This window comes from Anopheles gambiae, chromosome 3 (genome assembly GCF_943734735.2).
Source record: "Anopheles gambiae chromosome 3, idAnoGambNW_F1_1, whole genome shotgun sequence".
Lineage (NCBI taxonomy): Eukaryota > Metazoa > Arthropoda > Insecta > Diptera > Culicidae > Anopheles > Anopheles gambiae.
This window is the reverse complement of record NC_064602.1, coordinates 65,087,558-65,107,047: the sequence shown is the minus strand read 5'-3', so window position 1 is coordinate 65,107,047 and position 19,490 is coordinate 65,087,558. Positions and strand designations below refer to the sequence as shown.

Genomic DNA, 19,490 nt, shown 5'->3' with positions numbered 1-19,490 from the left:
TCCCTATCACATTTGCCCACTTCTCCGAAATAATGTTTATATTTGCACCACTATCGACTAGGAGTTTAATAAAACCATGTTCTGTAGGCACTTTAATAAACGGTAACACTAACCCAATGTTTTTTACCTTGGCAGGCTGTTGGTATTGGAGCCTGTCCCAAAAAAAGTTGGGCTACACTGAGCTGCCGTGCTATCATTCTCTTGGTGAGCGTAAGCTTGAGCCGGCCGGTTTTGATAATGCAAATGTGTACGCATGGTACGATCTACTTCCATCGGCTCTTGACGCGTGTGCGTTTCGCTCGGTATTGGTGCGTGCGGTTTTTGTTTCGGAGGGAACTTTTGTGTTGGTAGGAAACCTTGTGCCGATGTACCTTTTCGTAATTTTTCGAGCTCTACACAAAGTTCATATGCCTTATTCAAGCTGTCTGGCGCAGCTGTTTTAACTAATATTCCTAAGTCACTATTTAATCCCCTTATAAAACTATTTACGGATTTATCTTTAAAATAATCTAAAAACGCATGGTTAGGAGAATTATACTTAACATTATTTTGAATGTGGTTTGTAATAAATGTAAGAAGTTCGTTCACTCTACCGAAGTATAATTCGATATTTTCATAGTTCTTACGCTTAATTGTAGTAAGTTCGTAATCTAAACTCATCAAATCACGACGATCACTGAACTTCTTCACCAACACTTCTTTGATTGCTGACCAATCAAATCCTACATTACTGGCATGTAAAGCGTCCGATGCCGCACCAATTATTTTTCTACGCACTGTACGTTCTATTATTCCAAATTGCGTCGGGCAATTTGCAAATGCGGAATAGTAGTTGTATATTCCGTCGACATCCTCAACCCAGGTGTTGAGATGTTTCGGGTTACCGTCAAATTCCGGCAACATTTTAAGGATGTCAGGGACCTGTCCCATTTGTATGAAGAATTTCATTTCTTCTTGGCGTTGTTCCATCTTTTTTCTGACTAGATTCTAACTAGGTAGACGTAGATTACAAAAAAAAATGATCGAACGGTCTTTCACGATGAATAAATTAGTGCACCTATTCGCGCTACAACACCGCAAATCACCAGTTGGAAGGCAATAGCTCTAAGGCTGGGTGTCGTATTCTCTGGTTGAACAAAGACAGCTATAGGTAGCTTCACTCCAGTACTAGGAGCTTATACGTTTACTAATTTTTTTCTTTTAATTCGGACGCCAGTTATCGAGTCGAGTCGCTTCTTTTCGGAGGTTGCTTACAGACTGAGTTTATTCTACCAAAAATATCCATTACATATGTGTTTCACGCATACTTCTAATTAGATCTAACACTATCAACGCAATACTACTTAACGCTATATCTAATAACCTATACAAATACTAATAAGATATTTACAACGTGGTAACTTGCACCAAGCCTTTTCACCATTAATTTCTAATGTTCAACATGGCTTTATGCCGAAACGATCGATTGAGACCAATCTAATATACTTACTTAACTTTTGCCACTCCTATATTGACAAGGGCTTACAGGTTGACGTGATTTATACTGACTTCTGCGCTGCTTTTGACAAGGTCTACCACTTTCTATTGCTATCTAAATTATCAAAGTATGGTGTTCACACAAATGTTGTTGAGTGGTTAAGAAGTTATTTAACTGATCGTTGCATTAACGTTAAGATAGGAACTAGTTTATCTGCCACATTCCATAATTTATCTGGTGTTCCTCAAGGAAGTATATTAGGACCTTTACTATTTATTATATTTATTAACGATGTCGTGTTTGCTATTCCTCATGTTAAATTGTTATTATATGCTGACGATCTAAAAATGTTCCTACCTGTTAAATATTCTGACGACTGTGAAATGTTACAAGACTCGTTAAACTATTTTTCTGCATGGTGTTTTAATAATGAAATGTTACTTAATGTTAGCAAATGTAGTTGTATAACATTCTCAAAGAAAAAAAATCCTATTATTTATAACTACAAAATCAATGAAGACAGCGTTCCACGTTTTTCTCAGGTTCGGGACTTAGGAGTTATTTTAGACAGTAAGCTTAGTTTATCTAGCCATTATCAAACTATCGTCACTAAAGCTCTTAAACTGTTAGGATTTGTCTTACGTGTCTCGGCCGACTTTAAAGATCCTTTCAGTTTAAAAACATTCTACTGTTCTTTAGTCCGTCCCATCCTGGAATTTGCCAGTGTAGTTTGGTGTCCCCATCAAATCACATACATAGATAAAATTGAAAAAAATCAGAAAAAAATCACACGTGTTATGTTTCATCGTCTTCCCTGGTCAAACCAAATTCCACGTCCTTCGTATAATGTTCGGTGTTTACTATTTGGCTTAGAGACTTTACAGCATAGGAGAACTACGGCTCAGATAACTTTTATGCATAAATTATTAATTGGAGATTTTGATGCACCTGACATTTTAAATTTTATTTGCTTTTCTACTCCCTCTAGAGGTCTTAGAAGTAGAGAGCTACTAAGAAGCCCTTTTAGATCGACTGGTTTTGGTGCCAATGATCCACTGCTCAAAATGATTGATGTGTATAATAGGTTAGGGTTATCAGCAGATTTCAATCAATCCGTTAGTCAGCTGCGTCAGCATATTCAAGTTAGTTCTAGGGCCATAATTTAAACTTGTACTCTGTAAGCATTAAGTTATTTAGGCATACTGCCCGATAACTTTGATTTAAATAAATAAATAAATAAATACGTATTTATTGACAATATGTGGCCAATGGACTGGTCTAAGTGTATTGACGAAAAAAATAGACTGAACAGTCTGTATTGTTTGAACAGAGTAAGTAAATTCACGAAGGCATACCCCTGCATGGAATCCTAAAAGTGGCTGACTACAAACGCCGCTTCCAAAAAGAACATTCTATCAATATCTACATGTTACTCGATACGCCACAGCCATATGTTTGCCAAACTTTTATTACGTCAACAACCGTCAGACATGTGCGTAAAATCTGAATGCTTTAATGTGTTCGGTATAAGTATGAGGCCAGATTCTAGCAACGCAACAGTTGTACAAAAGGAACGATGAAACAAGTGTTCTTTCTCGTGTTGTTGGGATTGCTCTATGATAATGCAGTGCAGGCCAACGATAACGAACTGATTGATGATATTAACATCCATGGCAAGACAAAAGGTGTAGCACCGTCTGGACGAATTGTCAACGGCGTCCCAGTTAGCATAGAAAATTACAAATTCGCCGTGAGTTTACGGATTGATGACCAATATTTCTGTGGAGGAAGCATCATCTCGGTTCCACACGTTTTGTCCGCGGCTCATTGTGTGTATCCATTCCTTAAGAATATTTCAAGGGTGAGTACATGGCGCGTTTCTTTGATCATGACACAAATCAGATTTGATATGATATATTGTACTACCAATGTTCCAGATGTCCGTCTATGGAGGTAGTACTTCACCGTTCTCTGGAGGTGTCTCAATTCCAGTGATCAGAGCAGTGAATCATCCTGACTTCAAGCCAAATCCTCCATCTGGACTACATGACTTTGACGTGGCCGCCTTGACTGTACCAACGAATGCTTTACGGGGTAGGCCAAATATGGCTCCAATAAGCATTCAAAACGTACAGGTCCCAGCCGGTACAAGGTGTTATGTTGTTGGATGGGGATGGACAGATTTCAGTTCACCGGTAATTCCTAGCGGATTACTCTTCGCCAACATGGTCACCGTGTCGCAGAATAGTCGTGCTTCAGTCTATTCTCAGCTCTCAAAACCGATTAGTTCAAAGTAAGCCTGTTCGTGGAACGGTTAAGAAACGGTTCTTACACTACGCATTTATTTTTTCAGCATGATTTGTGCTAAGGGAAGCCAAGGAGAAGATACATGTAGAGCTGACAGTGGTAGCTCGCTAGTGTGTGGTGGGCGACTGACTGGAATCAATTCGTTTACTAATTACGCTTGTAATAGCGTTATGCCAGCAGGTTATGCCAGACTTACTGATCATTCCATAAGGAACTTCATTCGTGAACAAACTGGAGTTTTTATGTTTGTGTATGTTTAATATTGATAAGACCACCGGAGTTTTGTTAGCAAGATGCTAATTATATGCAAAGGGTATACAGTGGAACCACGCAGAACCACTTGAAACCAAGTGGAACTACGACCACACAACTTGCTATTTGAATGGCCTTCGAAGTGCCATTAGCAACATAAATAAACTCTTAAAACTATGCAGTAGCTATCAATCTTACTTTGAATAACTGTTATGGAAGCGTTTTAGGGCGAAATGCGTAAAGTTAGCCAACCTGCGCAAATAGTGCAAGTCTCACTGGCTGGTCACTCAGCGAGCTGAGAGGCCACTCCCCAAGCGAGTCAACACGCTCGAAAGTAGCAAGGAAAGTAGAAATGAAGTAGCCTTCTACTTCCCCTTCTACTTTTGTTGCTTAAAATCAGAAGAATGTAGAAACATGTGGTTTCCAGGAAAGAGCAAAAAATGAGTTCTTGAGTGTACACACACGCACACGCGACGACTCACGCTTACACGTTCTTGTTCTACGCTCCTCCCCCTTCTCACTCACCCACAGATCTATTTTTAGATCATCACACTTCCATCGACGGCGGTCGATGTGACGATGTGTGTCGTCGCGTGTGTGTTGTCGATTTGGTCAGAAAAACGTTTTTCTTCACACCAATCTCTGACATGGAGCGTCCGCGTACCGATTGAACCATCGCGACTTTGATCAGTGCGCGCGGTTAAAACGACCTTTTGTATTGTGATGTACGTAGCGTGCGCGCCAAAATTTTAAGAGTGCGCGGAGAGTGAATGTGGTTTTTGGGGGTGGGGGAATGAGATACAGAGACAAATTTCGCTGTACATTAACACATACATTCTCACTGCATGGGTTGAACTGCGAATGCTCAGTTCTGAGAGAATATACTCGAGCGCTCGCGCATGAGTGCAAGCAAGCGCGGTATAGAGGATAGAGGGAGACAAACGATTATTTTGCTCCAATCTTTCTACTTTTGTCCCGTTGGGTCAGCACGATCGAAAGGTTGATCGTCCCCTCTTGAAAATAGGCGGCCGAGCGGGACGGTCACGCAAAAGCACTTAGATTTAATAAATTATATATGTGTTTTCTTAATTAGTATAATGTCATTTGGCCCCACAATATCACAAAAATAACGAAATCAGTAGCGAAATCCGGACACCCATTGTGCAGCGAAATCGTGCATACTATGGGCTCGGAGGACTTTTACGGACATGAGTTTTGGACCGTCCGAGTGGAGGATGCAAACGTTCTAGGTGTGTTTGGAGCGACGCTTCCTCCGGGCCATCATTGGCCGCGGGGCCATGGGGATTCTCAGAGCTCATTTTCTCAAGCACTCATGAGTGCTTTTGAGAAATCCTTGTTCTCAGCGTTTGTCGAATCGGAACAAAATCGGTTTTGAGAATCTTTGAGAATCTTTGAGAAAGTTGACGATGCAGCGATCGGATAACTGAAATATAAGCAATTGTGCTATTTGTTTTTCGATAGTCTCTGTGGAAAATGTATTAAATGTTTATACGAGCGTGAGACCCTGAAGCGCAAGAGATGACACTATGTGTAAAGACGATCATAATTCGATATGGTCAAAAAGCGTCGATTATCGTTTTATTTATCTGGTAATGATGTTTTCACTTCATCATAATTTTAAACATTAACAACTAGGCTGAGAACAATAGTTGAAATGTAAATCAGAATAAATTATATTCATGTGAAGTAAAATAAATTCCATTATACTCTATTTTGACCATATGATCAACACTTATACATAGTGCCATTTATTTTGTGTTCTTCACTCTCGCGCTGTGTTGTGATCGTTCGAAACTCATTGCCAGAACGAATGCAAATTTCATTTTGGAAGGATTGGTGCTGGAAGATGCAACGAAAATCATTAAATGGTAATAGAAAAGTGGTTAAGTAAATCGTGAAAGATGTCAACGCAGGCGTAAGTGCAGTTTGTTTTGTTACATGATCTACGGGTAAGTGCATGCATAAGAAGAAGAATCTTGCAAATGATGTTTGTGTTCTAACAATCGTACTGCTTTTAATGTTTGTTTATTCTTCTATTATTTTCCATCACACCTAGCTATTTCATTGCCAAAGCTCCTGATAACAGATCAAAGCAGATGGATCGGGCATACAGAGTCGCCATTTAACATTAAATATCTTCTTGATCGGTAAGTTTTAAACAGTACTAGTTTTGTTCACCATTCTAATGCTCGATTAATCTTTCATTCCTCAGGCAAACACATCAAACACCAAGTGTTTCTCTTCCAACAGCACGCGCCATTGGTGGAGCAAGCAGCCAACGATTTTATCGCCAGTACGCGCCATCAAGAATTGATATTTTGCCAAACAGTACTGTGAATAAAAAACTGCACACTTACTGTCGGAATTTCCTGGAATTTTTTGATCGGTCTACGCTCGCGGGAATGGTGGGTCCGTTGAGGAGAAGGAAAGAAAGGGTGGGAGCGAGGATTAACCAAAAACGCGGCATTGAGAATGAGGGGAGGTGCGCTCAGCGCTCACGCTGGGACACTCACGATGCTTGAAATAAAATGTTAACAAGCATCGATTTCAAGCATGCATGTCGCGCGACATTTTGCCAAGCGGGTTGGTTGACAAGAAAACAGCAAAGTGTTTCATTATCATCAACAGAAGCAGAGTTGAACGCTGTGTGCACTGGAGCATGTCACACCATCTGGGTGTTGCGCGTATTAGAAGATTTATGGTTGTCCATAACATATCCGGTACCCCTTTATGAGGACAATCAATCGACTATGAAAGTAGCGGAAGATTCTAAAGACATAAAGCGGCTCAAGCATGTAGATACAAAATATCATTTTGTTATGGAACTTGTACAACAAAAACGGATTGAAATCATATACATGCCATCATCGATGCAACAAGCCGATATCATGACAAAGGGTCTATCGCCAAACCTCTTCAAAGGTTTCTGTAATAAGTTAGGATTGGAGAGGGAGTAAATCAATCAGATTGTTTGAATTATATTTTGGTATTTGGTTAGGATAGTTAGGATCCTAGAATTGTGTGGGGGTGTTAAGGTATCAATTCAAGTATCGAACTATCCATACGTAAACACAACAACTATGTGTAAACGCGGCCTCATGAACTTTGTATATATACACTCTGATTTCAATAAAACTGTGTAGTCGCATGCTAGCTGTTCTCGGTGTCACTTCATTTGATCACATATCACAACATCTTTCGTAAAGAACCGCGTATAAACCAGCAATATTCAATAAAACCAATGTTCAATGTAGCAATGTTCAATAAAACCAAGTGATATCTTTAAGTAAAACCACACAACTCGGTATAAGGTAAATAAAATAAAATTGGCAAATGAGGCCAACTGGCTCAAAATCTCAATAAAAGATGACTATATTTGACGCTCTAGTTCGATCCCTCCTTGAATATAATTTCGTAACGTAGTGACCCAATTCGCGTGCCTGCGGATGTATGAGACTAAATATATCTGTTTATTTTGCATGCAATTTCATTTGCGTCATACGAGAGCCAATTTGCACAGGTTTTATTAGTGAGTGCAAAAACACCTGTGGGGAAGGATTTTTTGGGCTTTAAATACGATGAAGAGTTTGAGGATTGCCATAATCGAACAGGTAGCAAGATGAAACAAGTAATCAGTCTAGTTCTATTCGGATTGTTTTGCGGCAACGCAGTCGTGACCAACGCCAACGGTCAGAACACAACGGAAGGACCCTCCCATTCTGGCCGTATTGTCAATGGCATCCCAGTGAATATTTCAAATTATAAGTATGCACTGAGCATGCGATTTGACGGTGAATTCATCTGTGGAGCTTCCATCATCACTTATTCACATGCCTTGACTGCTGCTCATTGTGTGTATAATTATCAGTTCATGTCATCACGCGTGAGTTATCAGCATATCGCTCTTCCTCTATATACCTAATAATCAATGCGTTAAATGAATGTTTTAGCTAACTTTGTATGGAGGAAGCACATCTGCTTCTTCTGGTGGAGTTGAATTTCCTGTTGTCCGCCTACTATATCATCCTTCTTACAATTCTTATAAATCGAATCTATCGGATTACGATGTAGCTATCCTAACTGTCCCTGCAAATTCCTTCAGTGGAAAGCCAAATATGGCCCCATTAGCGCTGCAAACTAAAGAACTGCCGGCCGATACAAGGTGCTTCGTGGTTGGATGGGGGAAGAGAGCGGATGGGGAAAATGAACAACCGTCTGTAAATCAATTGCTCTACGCCAACATGAACATTGTGTCACAGAGCGATTGTGCTACAATGTGGGCTAATTCCGAGCATCGTTGTCCAGCATGCAAGCAATCTATTACCTCCAAGTAAGTGAACTGCACTAAGACTTGATCGCCAAATTACATTACCTGATTCCTGATTGATTTTGATCGATTCTTTTTTTTCGATTAGCATGGTTTGTGCTCAGTACGGTAACAGTATGGACACGTGCAGGGGTGACAGCGGCGGCGCATTGGTGTGTGGAGGTAGATTGACCGGAGTTGTGTCGTTTGCTCTTTATTGTTCAGGTATATGGCCATCAGTATTTGCTAAGGTAACTGCACCTACCATTCGAAACTTTATTCGCTATTTCGCTGGAATTTAGATACTGGATATGTTGCAAAGCAGTAATAAACAGATGTGTAATCATATTGTTGCGTAAAATTTCTCAACGTTTATTTGGGGAAGAAAATTGGCAATGTAGTGCATATCACAACCATACAGGCAGTAATTTTTTGAAATAAATGGATCATACAATAGTATTTATGTGATTTGTTATGAAAATAATTGTTGTATCTACACTGAAAACTTTATTTTTGTGATTCACAGTAAAATTTTATCGAATTTGTTGAGCTGAAGATTCAGTAATCCTTTCAGTTAAACATGCCCAGACTCATTCAGACATTCAGACTTAACAACATGCCCATCATGGGTTCAAGCCCTGAAAAGACCGTGCCCCCATACGTAGGACTGACTACCCTGCTATGGTAACAATAAGTCACTGAAAGCCAAGCTCACTTCACTAGTGGGTACAGGCAGGCCTTGACCGACAGCGGTTGTTGTGCCAAAGAAGAAGAAGAAGTCTGTAAGCGCCTACCAAATCAGCTTTTTGCACATCACAAGCAGCAGGACACCTCGTTGTTTTGTTTTGATATTCTGACGGACAAGTCGATTTGACAGAATGAATTGCTGCATTTTCAGTCATTTGTTTTATTGATCCAGTAAAACGACTAATATGACACCGATTATTTTGGAAGCCAAGTGTGCAACGGTTATTTTGATGTGATATTCTATTAGTGTTGGAGCAACTGCTGGAGTCGAACAGTTCGAAGCGGAGTGAAACAAATCCGTTTATTTTTTGAACGTGTTTCCGCTGACATCACTAGCGGTTGAGATTTAATAAATAGATGACGAAAAGTCGTCCTCTTCTTCTCTGGCAAATCGTCGTTACTAGATTGGTAATTATTGGTAGCTTAGAAAACAGAAAGAAACGCGCAAGACTTTATCCGAAATTCTCCTTCGAGTAAACATTGGTGCCGTGACCAGGATAGTGTCGAAATACTGATTAGTCGAGAGTTTTTCGATAAAGTAAATATTATCTGCGCGCGCTTACGCTAACCCTTTTGTACACGCACTCGCATCATTTGGCTGGCTTTACATTACGCTAATACCAAAAACTATTTTTGTAAAATGTCCGTGCAACCGACGATCTTGGCGTCGAGAAGAACGATTTTGCTAACTATCTTGGGACGATATGAACAATTTAACCAAGATAACCAATCTGAGCGGGACTCGATTGAAGTTGAAACTCAAATTAACAAATTTGAGCAAATGTGTAAGGATTTGGAAAGCATTCATCAGCAGCTGGAAGATAATGCAAACAAGATTTTGAACCGCGACTCATAAAACTGCAAGCTGCTTTGAAGGCAAAATATAGGCAAATTCCTCGTAGCGAAGGATCGCAGCATAGGGCCGGCAGTAACTCGCTGCAAGGCTAAAGCTGCCCACCATAGCATTGCCCGAGTTCGATGGCGACTATATGCAATGGCTAACTTTCCACGACACCTTTGAGTGTCTTATTCACGAAAATGATGAGCTTCCCGCCATACAGAAGTTTCACTACTTTCGCGCAGCCGTAAAAGGCGAAGCCGTACAAATAATTGAGTCGATAACGATAAGCTCAAATAACTATACTTCTTCTTCTTCTTCTTCTTTGGCACAACAACCGCTGTCGGTCAAGGCCTGCCTGTACCCACTAGTGAAGTGAGCTTGGCTTTCAGTGACTTATTGTTACCATAGCAGGATAGTCAGTCCTACGTATGAAAAAACTATACACTGGCTTGAAAAATGCTCACGGAAAGATACTCAAACGAATACCTGCTTAAGAAACGTTACTTGCAGGCTATGTTTCGCATCACACCGGCTAGGAAAGAAAGCTCAGCGGCATTGCATCAGCTGGTCGATGAATTCGAGCGTTATAAAAAAAAAGTTGAGCCATTTAGGAGAAAGACAGATGAATGGAGCAACATTTTGGAACATTTATTTTGTTGGAACAAAACTGCCAACAACAACACTACGCGATTGGGAAGAGCATGCGTCAAATAATGAAAATCCCAGCTATGAATCACTTATTACATTTTTACAGCCGTATGAGAGTTCTAGAAACGTTGATAGTAAACAAATCTGAGATGTTAAATGATGAAACACAATCCTATGCAAAACGAAATAATTTTACACGCACCTCCAGCTTTGCCACAACTGATCGCGAGAACAACAGATACCACTTATGTAATATGCCGCACACTATCATAAAATGCCAGCGGTTCCTTGCCATGAATCCTGCGCAACGTTACCGAACAGCGCTTGATGCGCGGTTATGTCTAAATTGCCTGCGGGACAATCATAGAGCTCGAGATTGCGCCTCGCAGTATAAATGTCGCCACTGTAATTTAGCACACCACACAATGTTACACTCACAAGGCACTCCCGGCACATCCACTACTACACCAGTACAGCTAGCTGCGCGGGATGAACCGGTACACCAAACACACAACACTAACGATCCAACGGCTTACACACAACGTAGTTTTGTAGCTGCAGTTAGACAAGCACCTTCGCAGGTATTGCTCCAGACTGCACTATTGAATGTTGTTGATGCACATGGCATTGTGCATCCTGTTCGTGCACTTTTGGACAGTGCTTCGCAGCCTAATTTAATGATCAGCAGGCTCGCTCAGAGGTTAGCATTGTGAAATGACACTGTAAATATAACCCTCAAGGTGGCAGGTATCTCCACCAGAACGGTGAAAAAATCGGTGCGAGCTACGATCGCCTCGAGAACCGAAGATTTCAAGTTGGGTGTTGAATTTTTGTTTGTTGACAAGGTGATAGCTGATTTGCCAGCGCATGATATTTGTACTCGCAGCTGAAACATACCGACTGAAATCGTTTTAGCGGATCCACAATTTTACAAATCATCCCCAATCGACATCATTCTTGGCGCTCGTCATTACGCTTCATTCTTTGTGAACGTAAATCAGCACAAACTTGCTCCGAACCTTCTGACAATGTTGAATAGCGTATTTGGTTGGGTTAGGATTGGGCCCACCACTCCTCAAGATCCTGCACCGCCGAGCGATTGCACCACTGCATCCACAATCATCTGCAAGGCCTCTCTAGGGGATTCTACGGAACGCTTTTGGAAGCTAGAGGAGCTAAGTATGAAATAAGCGTACTCTCCCGATGAGCGGCGATGCGAATCCTTTTATAAAGAAATCACCCAAAGAGACGATTCGGGTCGGTACATTGTGCGTCTACCCAGACAGCCTGATTTTAACCAAAAGCTTGGCCTGTCTAATGCAACTGCACTTCACCGTTTTGAGTTGCTGGAAAGGAGGTTGGAACGGAATCCACAGCTCAAATCCGACTACCACAATTTCATGAAGGAGTATTTGGAGCTTGGCTCAGATAAGAAATGATTCTGACGACGAAAATGCTTACTTCCTGCCGCATCATCCGGTTTTTAAGGCATCCAGTTCTACTACAAAAGTGAGGGTAGTATTCGACGACTCGGCAAAGACAAGCTCAGGCTATTCCATAAACTATGTACTTTGTGTTGGCCCTATTGTGCAGGATGATCTACTGGACATAATTCTGCGATTCCGTACATACAAGGTCCCCTTGGTCGGTGACATAGCAAAAATAACCGGCAAATTGCGCTACACCCAGATGATCGCCGATTAGTTCGAGTACTGTTTCGCTTCACGCCAGAAACACCTGTACACATATACGAACTGAACACAGTTACGTACGGACTTTCTCCGTCCTTGTTCCTTGCTACTAGGACACTGCTTCAGCTAGTAGAAGATGAAGGTGCCAATTATCCTTTTGCTTCCCGGGCCCTACAGCACAATTTTTATGTAGACGATTTTATCGGTGGTGCCAACACCATGGAAGAGACTATTGATCTGCGGCGAGAGTTGTCCGAGTTACTTGCCAATGGAGGATTTGAATTGCGCAAGTGGACGTCTAACTTGCTTGGTGTGCTTTCCGGTCTGAGTGCTGACCATATTGGCACGCAATCGTCACTACATTTCGTACCCAATGAAACAGTCCAGGCCCGGAAAGCATCAAGCCCGAAACCGATGATCTATGCTTCGATTCGAATGTCGGCATCGATGACACCTCTTCTACTATGCGATCGATCTTATCCAACATTGCAAAAATGTACGACCCACTCGGACTGATCGCACCTATACTTGTTGGAGCAAAATGTTAATGCAGGAGCTATGGCTGCTGAAATCCGGTTGGGACGAACCTGTACCGCAACAAGTCTACAAAAAATAAAAAGCAATTCAAGAATTTCACACTTTCACCGATGCCTCCGAAGCTGCCTACGGAGCATGCACATACGTACGCTGTGAGACCGCGAAAGTTCCATATGGTCCTTCAAAATAGCGTCTAAGTAGCTTCCTTATGCCACGGTGCCAGGGATTATTTTTCTTTGTGTTTTATTTTCAAGCAAGCGTCATCGGTGAAATAAAAAACGAAGATTTATTTCGTTTCAGCACATGTATATATTTTTAAATCCTTTGTATTGATGAATTACACAAAATTTTACACAATTTACTGATAAATCATAATCACTTCACTCAACATTCATTCTTCAATTAACGAATCTAACTTGTGCAGCAGCAATGAGATGATTGACGGCGTCAGTCTTTGACACTTTGACAAGAGCCACCTTGTACCGGTGTCATGCATTAAAAAGCTATGAAGTTCCACCAAGTTCGTTACACGTTCTTAACAAGCCTTAAAGTTCTATCATGAACCCTGAACATAGTGTTAATCAGCCGAAAAGTTCCAAAGCGTATCGTGTCCTTGTTAAAAATCTTTATCGTTCCACCAAGTACCGTTTCATCTCTTAATCACCTACAAAGTACTACATCGGAACGATTTTTCGTAAAACAATCCCAAATCAGCAATGGAGATCGAGCTGGCTATTTGGGTATTAAATTAATTAATCGCTTTAAAAAGAGCCCTCGCACCTAAAGTAATTTTTAATCAAAATGGCCACAAACATAAATTGAATAGGTAATATTTATATTTGATATAGGGTAAGTGTACCAATTATGGCTGTAATATGTCATCAAGATACCTATTTTACGCCTGTAAAAATAAGTATTGGGTAAAATTTAAAACTTCTTCATGTTTTCTTGTAGCTTACAATGTGTAGAACACGAGAGTACTTTTTAGTTTGACTCAATGTTTAGCGAAACAATAGAAAATTTCGATTAAAAATTGCATCTTAAGTTACCAATCATGGCTATAGTGTTCCTAGCAATTCGCCATAGCTGTACCAATTGTGGCTGTATGCTAAAACTCGTGGATATTAACACCAAAATCTACATTGTGATATTGTTTTAACTGAAATCAAGTGATAATAAGTTCACTGCACCAATATAAGTATGCAATCAGCATTAAATACGTAAAATTAACAATTTAAAATATCCGTTTTCTAACACTGGTCGTATTGATATCCACGCTCAATTAATCGCACAATTGATGAGGCTAATCCTAAAAAAAATTACTTTCGTACACTTTTCTGATGACACCGTGCTTGAACACACACCTGACAACCTTTCATATCACCTGGAAGCTATACCGAAGCCAGCTACCGTTTCAGCGCGATACGAAGTGGAGCACAAATCAAGGTGGTCTGTTTGAATTTGTTTAAATTAAGAATCGTAGCCATCAGTCTTCACCTAACCACCGACGCGTTCGGATGTGTTTCGTTATCAAGTGAAGAGATAAAAAAGCAAAAAAAATTAAGAAGAAAAGGTTGTCGGCCTTGGCCACTCGGGCTCCAGCAATGGGCCGAGTAAAAACCGGTGCGTCCAAACGGACAAGAAGTATTACCATCCCTCTTGAGGAATTCCAACGCTTAAGAGAGTCAGCATCGTCCAATATTCGTACTAACAACGAATTTGATCTCCTTACGGACAACGACGCAGAAATGGATGCTGTGTATCCTAAACCGCAACGCAATCCACGATCTACACACACGAGCGAGAACGTCCAGCAAAAGAATACACGCATACCGCCAATCATCGTAACGTGTACTAGTGTTAGTGATGTACACCGACGTATTGTAGCAGCACATGTAGTAAACTACACAACGAGCCAAACCAGAAAAGGAATTGTGGTAACATTTTCATCCGTCGACGACTTTCGCAAAATAAAAAGTCTATTTGAGGATCAGAAAGTATCCTTCTACACGCATCAACTCGCGGATGATAGGACGACAAAAGTCGTAGTATTTGGCCTACCCGTTATGGACTTGCACGATATCAAAAGTGCTCTAGAAGAAAATAACGTCAATCCAATTGCAGTGAAGAGCTTGGCAATCAAAAACAAAAGGTACAGTGACCAAGCAATGTACCTCTTACATTTCACTAAAGGTTCGATAACATTAGCCGAACTAAAAAATGTACGAGCGATAAACCATCATCGTGTTTACTTCGAATACTACAACCAAAAAAACGGGCCAATCCAGTGTTCAAACTGCCAAAAGTTTGGCCATGGTAGCGCAAACTGCTTTCTCCCGTCCATATGTGTGAAATGCGCTGGCACGCACACTTCAAAAACCTGCCCTCTATCACAGAGCACATTAAATCCTGATGGCAAAATCGCCACAAATAAGCTCTGCTGTGCAAATTGCAACGAACACCACACTGCGAATTACCGTGGTTGCAAATCCCGTCCATCTACCAACACACGGAACAAGAAGCAAAGCGCCCCGACGTTCGCCTTACGACACGAGATGTTCCCACCGCTACATCGACAAAACGCTCCCACACCAACGATCGCTACACCGAATAGCAGAACGCCTACCTACGCCGGCTTGTTTAGCGAGCGAAATAGAACACATACACCCGAAGCGGACATGTTCGCGATAGACGAAATAGGCGAAATCATCGAAGATGTGTTCGCTCGCATGAGCTCAGTCCGCTCAAAACAAGATCTCATCACCGTTATCATCAAGGTAACTGCAAAGTATTGCTTCTCCCATGTCTGAATCTCCTAGGACACTTAAAATCATATCATGGAATGCAAATGGTATTCATACAAAAAAAGATGAATTTTTCAATACCTTAATAGAGAGAAGATATAGATATAGCTACAATTAGTGAAACCTTCCTGAAACCCCAAACTCGTTTCTCACACCCAAACTTTATTGTACATAGACTAGATAGAACTACCGGTGAAAAAGGCGGAGTGGCTATTGTTGTAGCAAAAGAAGTACCGCATGAAGTTTTACATGCACTGGATCTCAAAGTTATTGAATGCATAGGAATTAATGTTAAATTAGTAGCTGGTCCCTTAGCTATATTATCAATTTATAACCCTGGTTCAAATTCCGACCATGTTAGTTTCCATAACGATTTAAGAAAAATAAGTAAGCTTAAAGGAAAATCACTAATTTGCGGAGATTTTAATGCCCGGCACCGCTTGTGGAATTGCATCAAAGGCAATAGTATGGGTAAAATCCTATTTGATGTAATTCAAACAGGAACCTTTTCCCTTCATAGCCCCAACGAGCCCACTTATATTCCAAGCTGTCACAGACGATCACCTTCTACTCTTGACCTAATTCTTGCAAATGGCCGAATCGATATAACTCCCCCTTGTACACTAAAAATATTTTCATCAGATCACTTACCCATCCTGTTCAAAACTATCGACAGTAAAATCATCAGCAAATCCCCTTATGGGATGCCAAATTATGCCGCAGCAAACTGGCCTCTATTTAAAAACATCATTAACAGCCGTATTAATCTCGCCTCACTAAACCTCCAAAACATAATTAACACCTTCCAGATCGATACAATGGTAACGTACTTAACTAAAACAATCACTTTGGCACAAAACAATGCTATACCAGTATTCTACCCAGTTAGATTCACTTTAGTGTTACCTGAAAATATTAAATCCAAAATCAAAATACGAGACTCAGTAAGACGTAGATGGCAAAGAAACAGAAGAAACTTGACACTTAAAGATCATTACAACGAACTAGCAAATCAAATTAAAAATGATATATCCCAATACCGAAATATGTCATGGTCTCGAAATTTAACAAAAATTAATACTTCTAAAAACATAAACAATAGTAAACTATGGACATCTATAAAAATAATCAAAGGCTGCTCTACCTCCATTCCTCACCTCAAAGCAAACGATAGAATACTTCTCACGCCAAAGGAAAAAAGTGAAGTATTAAAAGCTCATTTTGCGAATGCCAATAACACCACTTTAAACAGTCCAAGTCCATTAACTGCACAAATTGACCCCTTAATAACCCAGTTTCTTAACTATCATACAGAAAGAGTAAATATAAATCCGCCTCATCTTGTGAAGCCAAAGGAAATTTATAAAATTATAAAAACTTTAAAAACAAAAAAGTCGATTGGTACTGACCTTATAAGTAACAACGCATTAAAACATTTACCAAGAAAAGGAATAATTTTGTTATGCTTTATCTTAAATAGCTGCTTAAAATTAAACTACTATCCTGAAAATTGGAAAATAGCGAAAATCATTCCCATAGCAAAACCAAAAAAGGACCCCAAGATTCCGGCAAATTACAGACCGATAAGCATACTAAGCTGTATGGGTAAAATCTTCGAAAAGATCATATTAAAAAAGCTAGATTCTCATACCAAGTCTCATAACATCATCCCTTCTTTCCAATTTGGATTTCAAGCCAATTTTGCCACCACTCACCAATTAAATAGACTCGCTAACACTATAACATCGAATCGAAATATTAAAAAATCTACAGGACTAGTTACACTTGATCTCGAAAAGGCATTTGACACAGTATGGCACGATGGACTAATATTCAAATTGATCAGCAACAATTTTCCCCCCAAATTAATTCTTCTCATTAAATCCTTCTTGTCGAATCGATCTGGCTCCGTTCATCTTCATTCTTATCATTCTGAACCCTTTAAACCACTTGCCGGCCTGCCCCAAGGCAGTGTGCTGTCCCCAATACTATTTAATATATTTACAAGCGATATACCTAAAATGAAAGGAGTTAAGAAATACGCCTTTGCTGATGATTTTGCTATCAGCTCATCTAGTTCCAATCCCGATAGCATATTGTGTAGCCTCAACAAAGGCATACGAAAATATGTGACCTTCTGTGAGCAGTGGAAGCTAAAAATTAACGATGGAAAAACGGAAGCAATATATTTCACGAGGTGCCGAAGCGCAAGAAATCTCCCAAATAGTTCACTTACGATAAATAATAATGAAATTCCTTGGAATAACACCGTTAAATATTTAGGAGTAGTATTAGATAAAAAGCTTACATTTCAAAAACACATTGAAGAAAAATTAGTTAGCGGCACAAATGCGATTAGAATTCTTTACCCATTTATTAATAGAAACTCTAAATTGAATTTACGAAACAAACTTCTTATGTACAAATCGTTAGTAAGACCTATAATTACCTATGCATCACCAATATGGAGAAACAGTGCAAAAACACACATAAAGAAAATGCAAATATTTCAAAACAAATTCTTAAAACGAATACTAAATCTCCCGCCTTGGTACAGTACAAGCATTATTCATAGAAAAGCTAAAATTGACAGGATTAGCGAGTTTATAGAAAAAATCAATATTAAATATCGATCTAAATGCACAAATAGTGGCATACATACACTACAAAACCTCATCTAAAACGATACTTATATTTGTAAATACTACCTTTTTTTCTCTTTCTCCCTAATTGCAAATCCCAATATGAATTAGTTCCCCTAGTATAGTTTATAAAAGAATAAGTTAGTACATAGTTTAGAAAATACAGCCAAATTAAGAGGTTTTTTTTGTAATTTTTCCTCCATCAATACGTCAAATTCATTTAACATCAGGAATAGTGTCCACAATGCCAAGTGCAAGAAAAATCAACGAAATATCGCGTTATGGAAACTCCGGTACCGATGTAAAATACTAAATTGTAATTCAGGATTAATGTACATCTAAGAAATAAATACAAATGAATGAATGAGAATCGTAGCCATAGTTCAACTATCTTCTGACCAAGATACTTCTGGCCAAGACTAGCACTAACTATCGATCAGGGAAAAACAAGAGTGCACTTGGCAATAAGGCGACACGAGCGGCTTCAAATTTCGCTTTCTTCGTATGAAAGTCATTCAAGGCTGTATTATTTTGGTGTAACTGATTCGATTTCATTCTACTGACTATTCCACTGATTACTGATTCGAACACTTTACAAACAAATGATGCTTAAAACACATATTAACACTTTAGATTGCGAAAATAACAACGACAAGCCCGATTTGTTCACTTGTAAACTACGCGTTACGACCAAAACGACAGTTGTCAACAAAGCTTCCATAGCATACTGCGATATTTGGTACACCGAAGGTTAGTTGTACCAATTATGGACGTACAGAAAAAAGGCATATTTTCGATGAAATTTTGGTAAGTTTTGATGTGTAGTCGTCAATTAACTAATATTTTGCACCAAAATGATGATTTTGAGATGAAATTATGGTTAGGTGCTTGAAAATCGCTAATATCCTACAGTGCTGCTCTTGGCAAAATGGTAAGAGATACAAAAAATCTTGGCAACACATTTTTAAAGGGTGCTATTTAACAAACAGAAGTGATCAGCATGGAACTAATGGAGCACAAATGTGTTAAAATGTTCATAATTGAACAGAAAAATCCTTCCGTGGTTTTAGAATGCAAATAGACTGTTTAGAGCGAAAATAGTGTTCGTTATAGCCATAATTGGTGCAATAGCCAAAATTGGTACAGTTACCCTACATCATTTATTTATAATATTAAATACTTTTAATTTTTGTTCTAGTTATTGGAAATGTTACTCC

General features: G+C 39.7%; 1 protein-coding gene and 1 long non-coding RNA gene across 3 annotated transcripts; both read left to right on the top strand.

Moving 5' to 3' along the window:
• Positions 1–5,561: 5,561 nt before the first annotated feature.
• LOC133393444 (uncharacterized) lies at positions 5,562–6,422 on the top strand. 2 transcript variants are annotated; one of them, XR_009766169.1, is made up of 3 exons: positions 5,566–6,006; positions 6,114–6,204; positions 6,270–6,422. It is a non-coding gene; the product is annotated as an uncharacterized LOC133393444 (long non-coding RNA). The 2 variants fall into 2 exon arrangements; XR_009766168.1 differs by having other exon boundaries at positions 5,562–6,204.
• Positions 6,423–7,661: 1,239 nt separating this feature from the next.
• Positions 7,662–8,724, top strand: LOC133393541 (trypsin alpha-like). Its single transcript, XM_061658838.1, has 3 exons — positions 7,662–7,940; positions 8,008–8,387; positions 8,473–8,724. Exons 1-3 carry the CDS (start codon positions 7,677–7,679, stop codon positions 8,663–8,665), a joined length of 837 nt encoding a protein of 278 aa, XP_061514822.1. The 5' UTR covers positions 7,662–7,676; the 3' UTR covers positions 8,666–8,724.
• The last annotated feature ends 10,766 nt before the right edge of the window (positions 8,725–19,490 follow it).

Bases quoted from the DNA above. Each gene is read 5' to 3' on its own strand.
- LOC133393541 (XM_061658838.1), top strand. From the start codon at position 7,677: ATGAAACAAGTAATCAGTCTAGTTCTATTCGGATTGTTTTGCGGCAAC. The intron at 7,941-8,007 runs GTGAGTTATCAG...TGAATGTTTTAG, and splicing joins ATCAGTTCATGTCATCACGC to CTAACTTTGTATGGAGGAAG. The intron at 8,388-8,472 runs GTAAGTGAACTG...TTTTTCGATTAG, and splicing joins AAGCAATCTATTACCTCCAA to CATGGTTTGTGCTCAGTACG.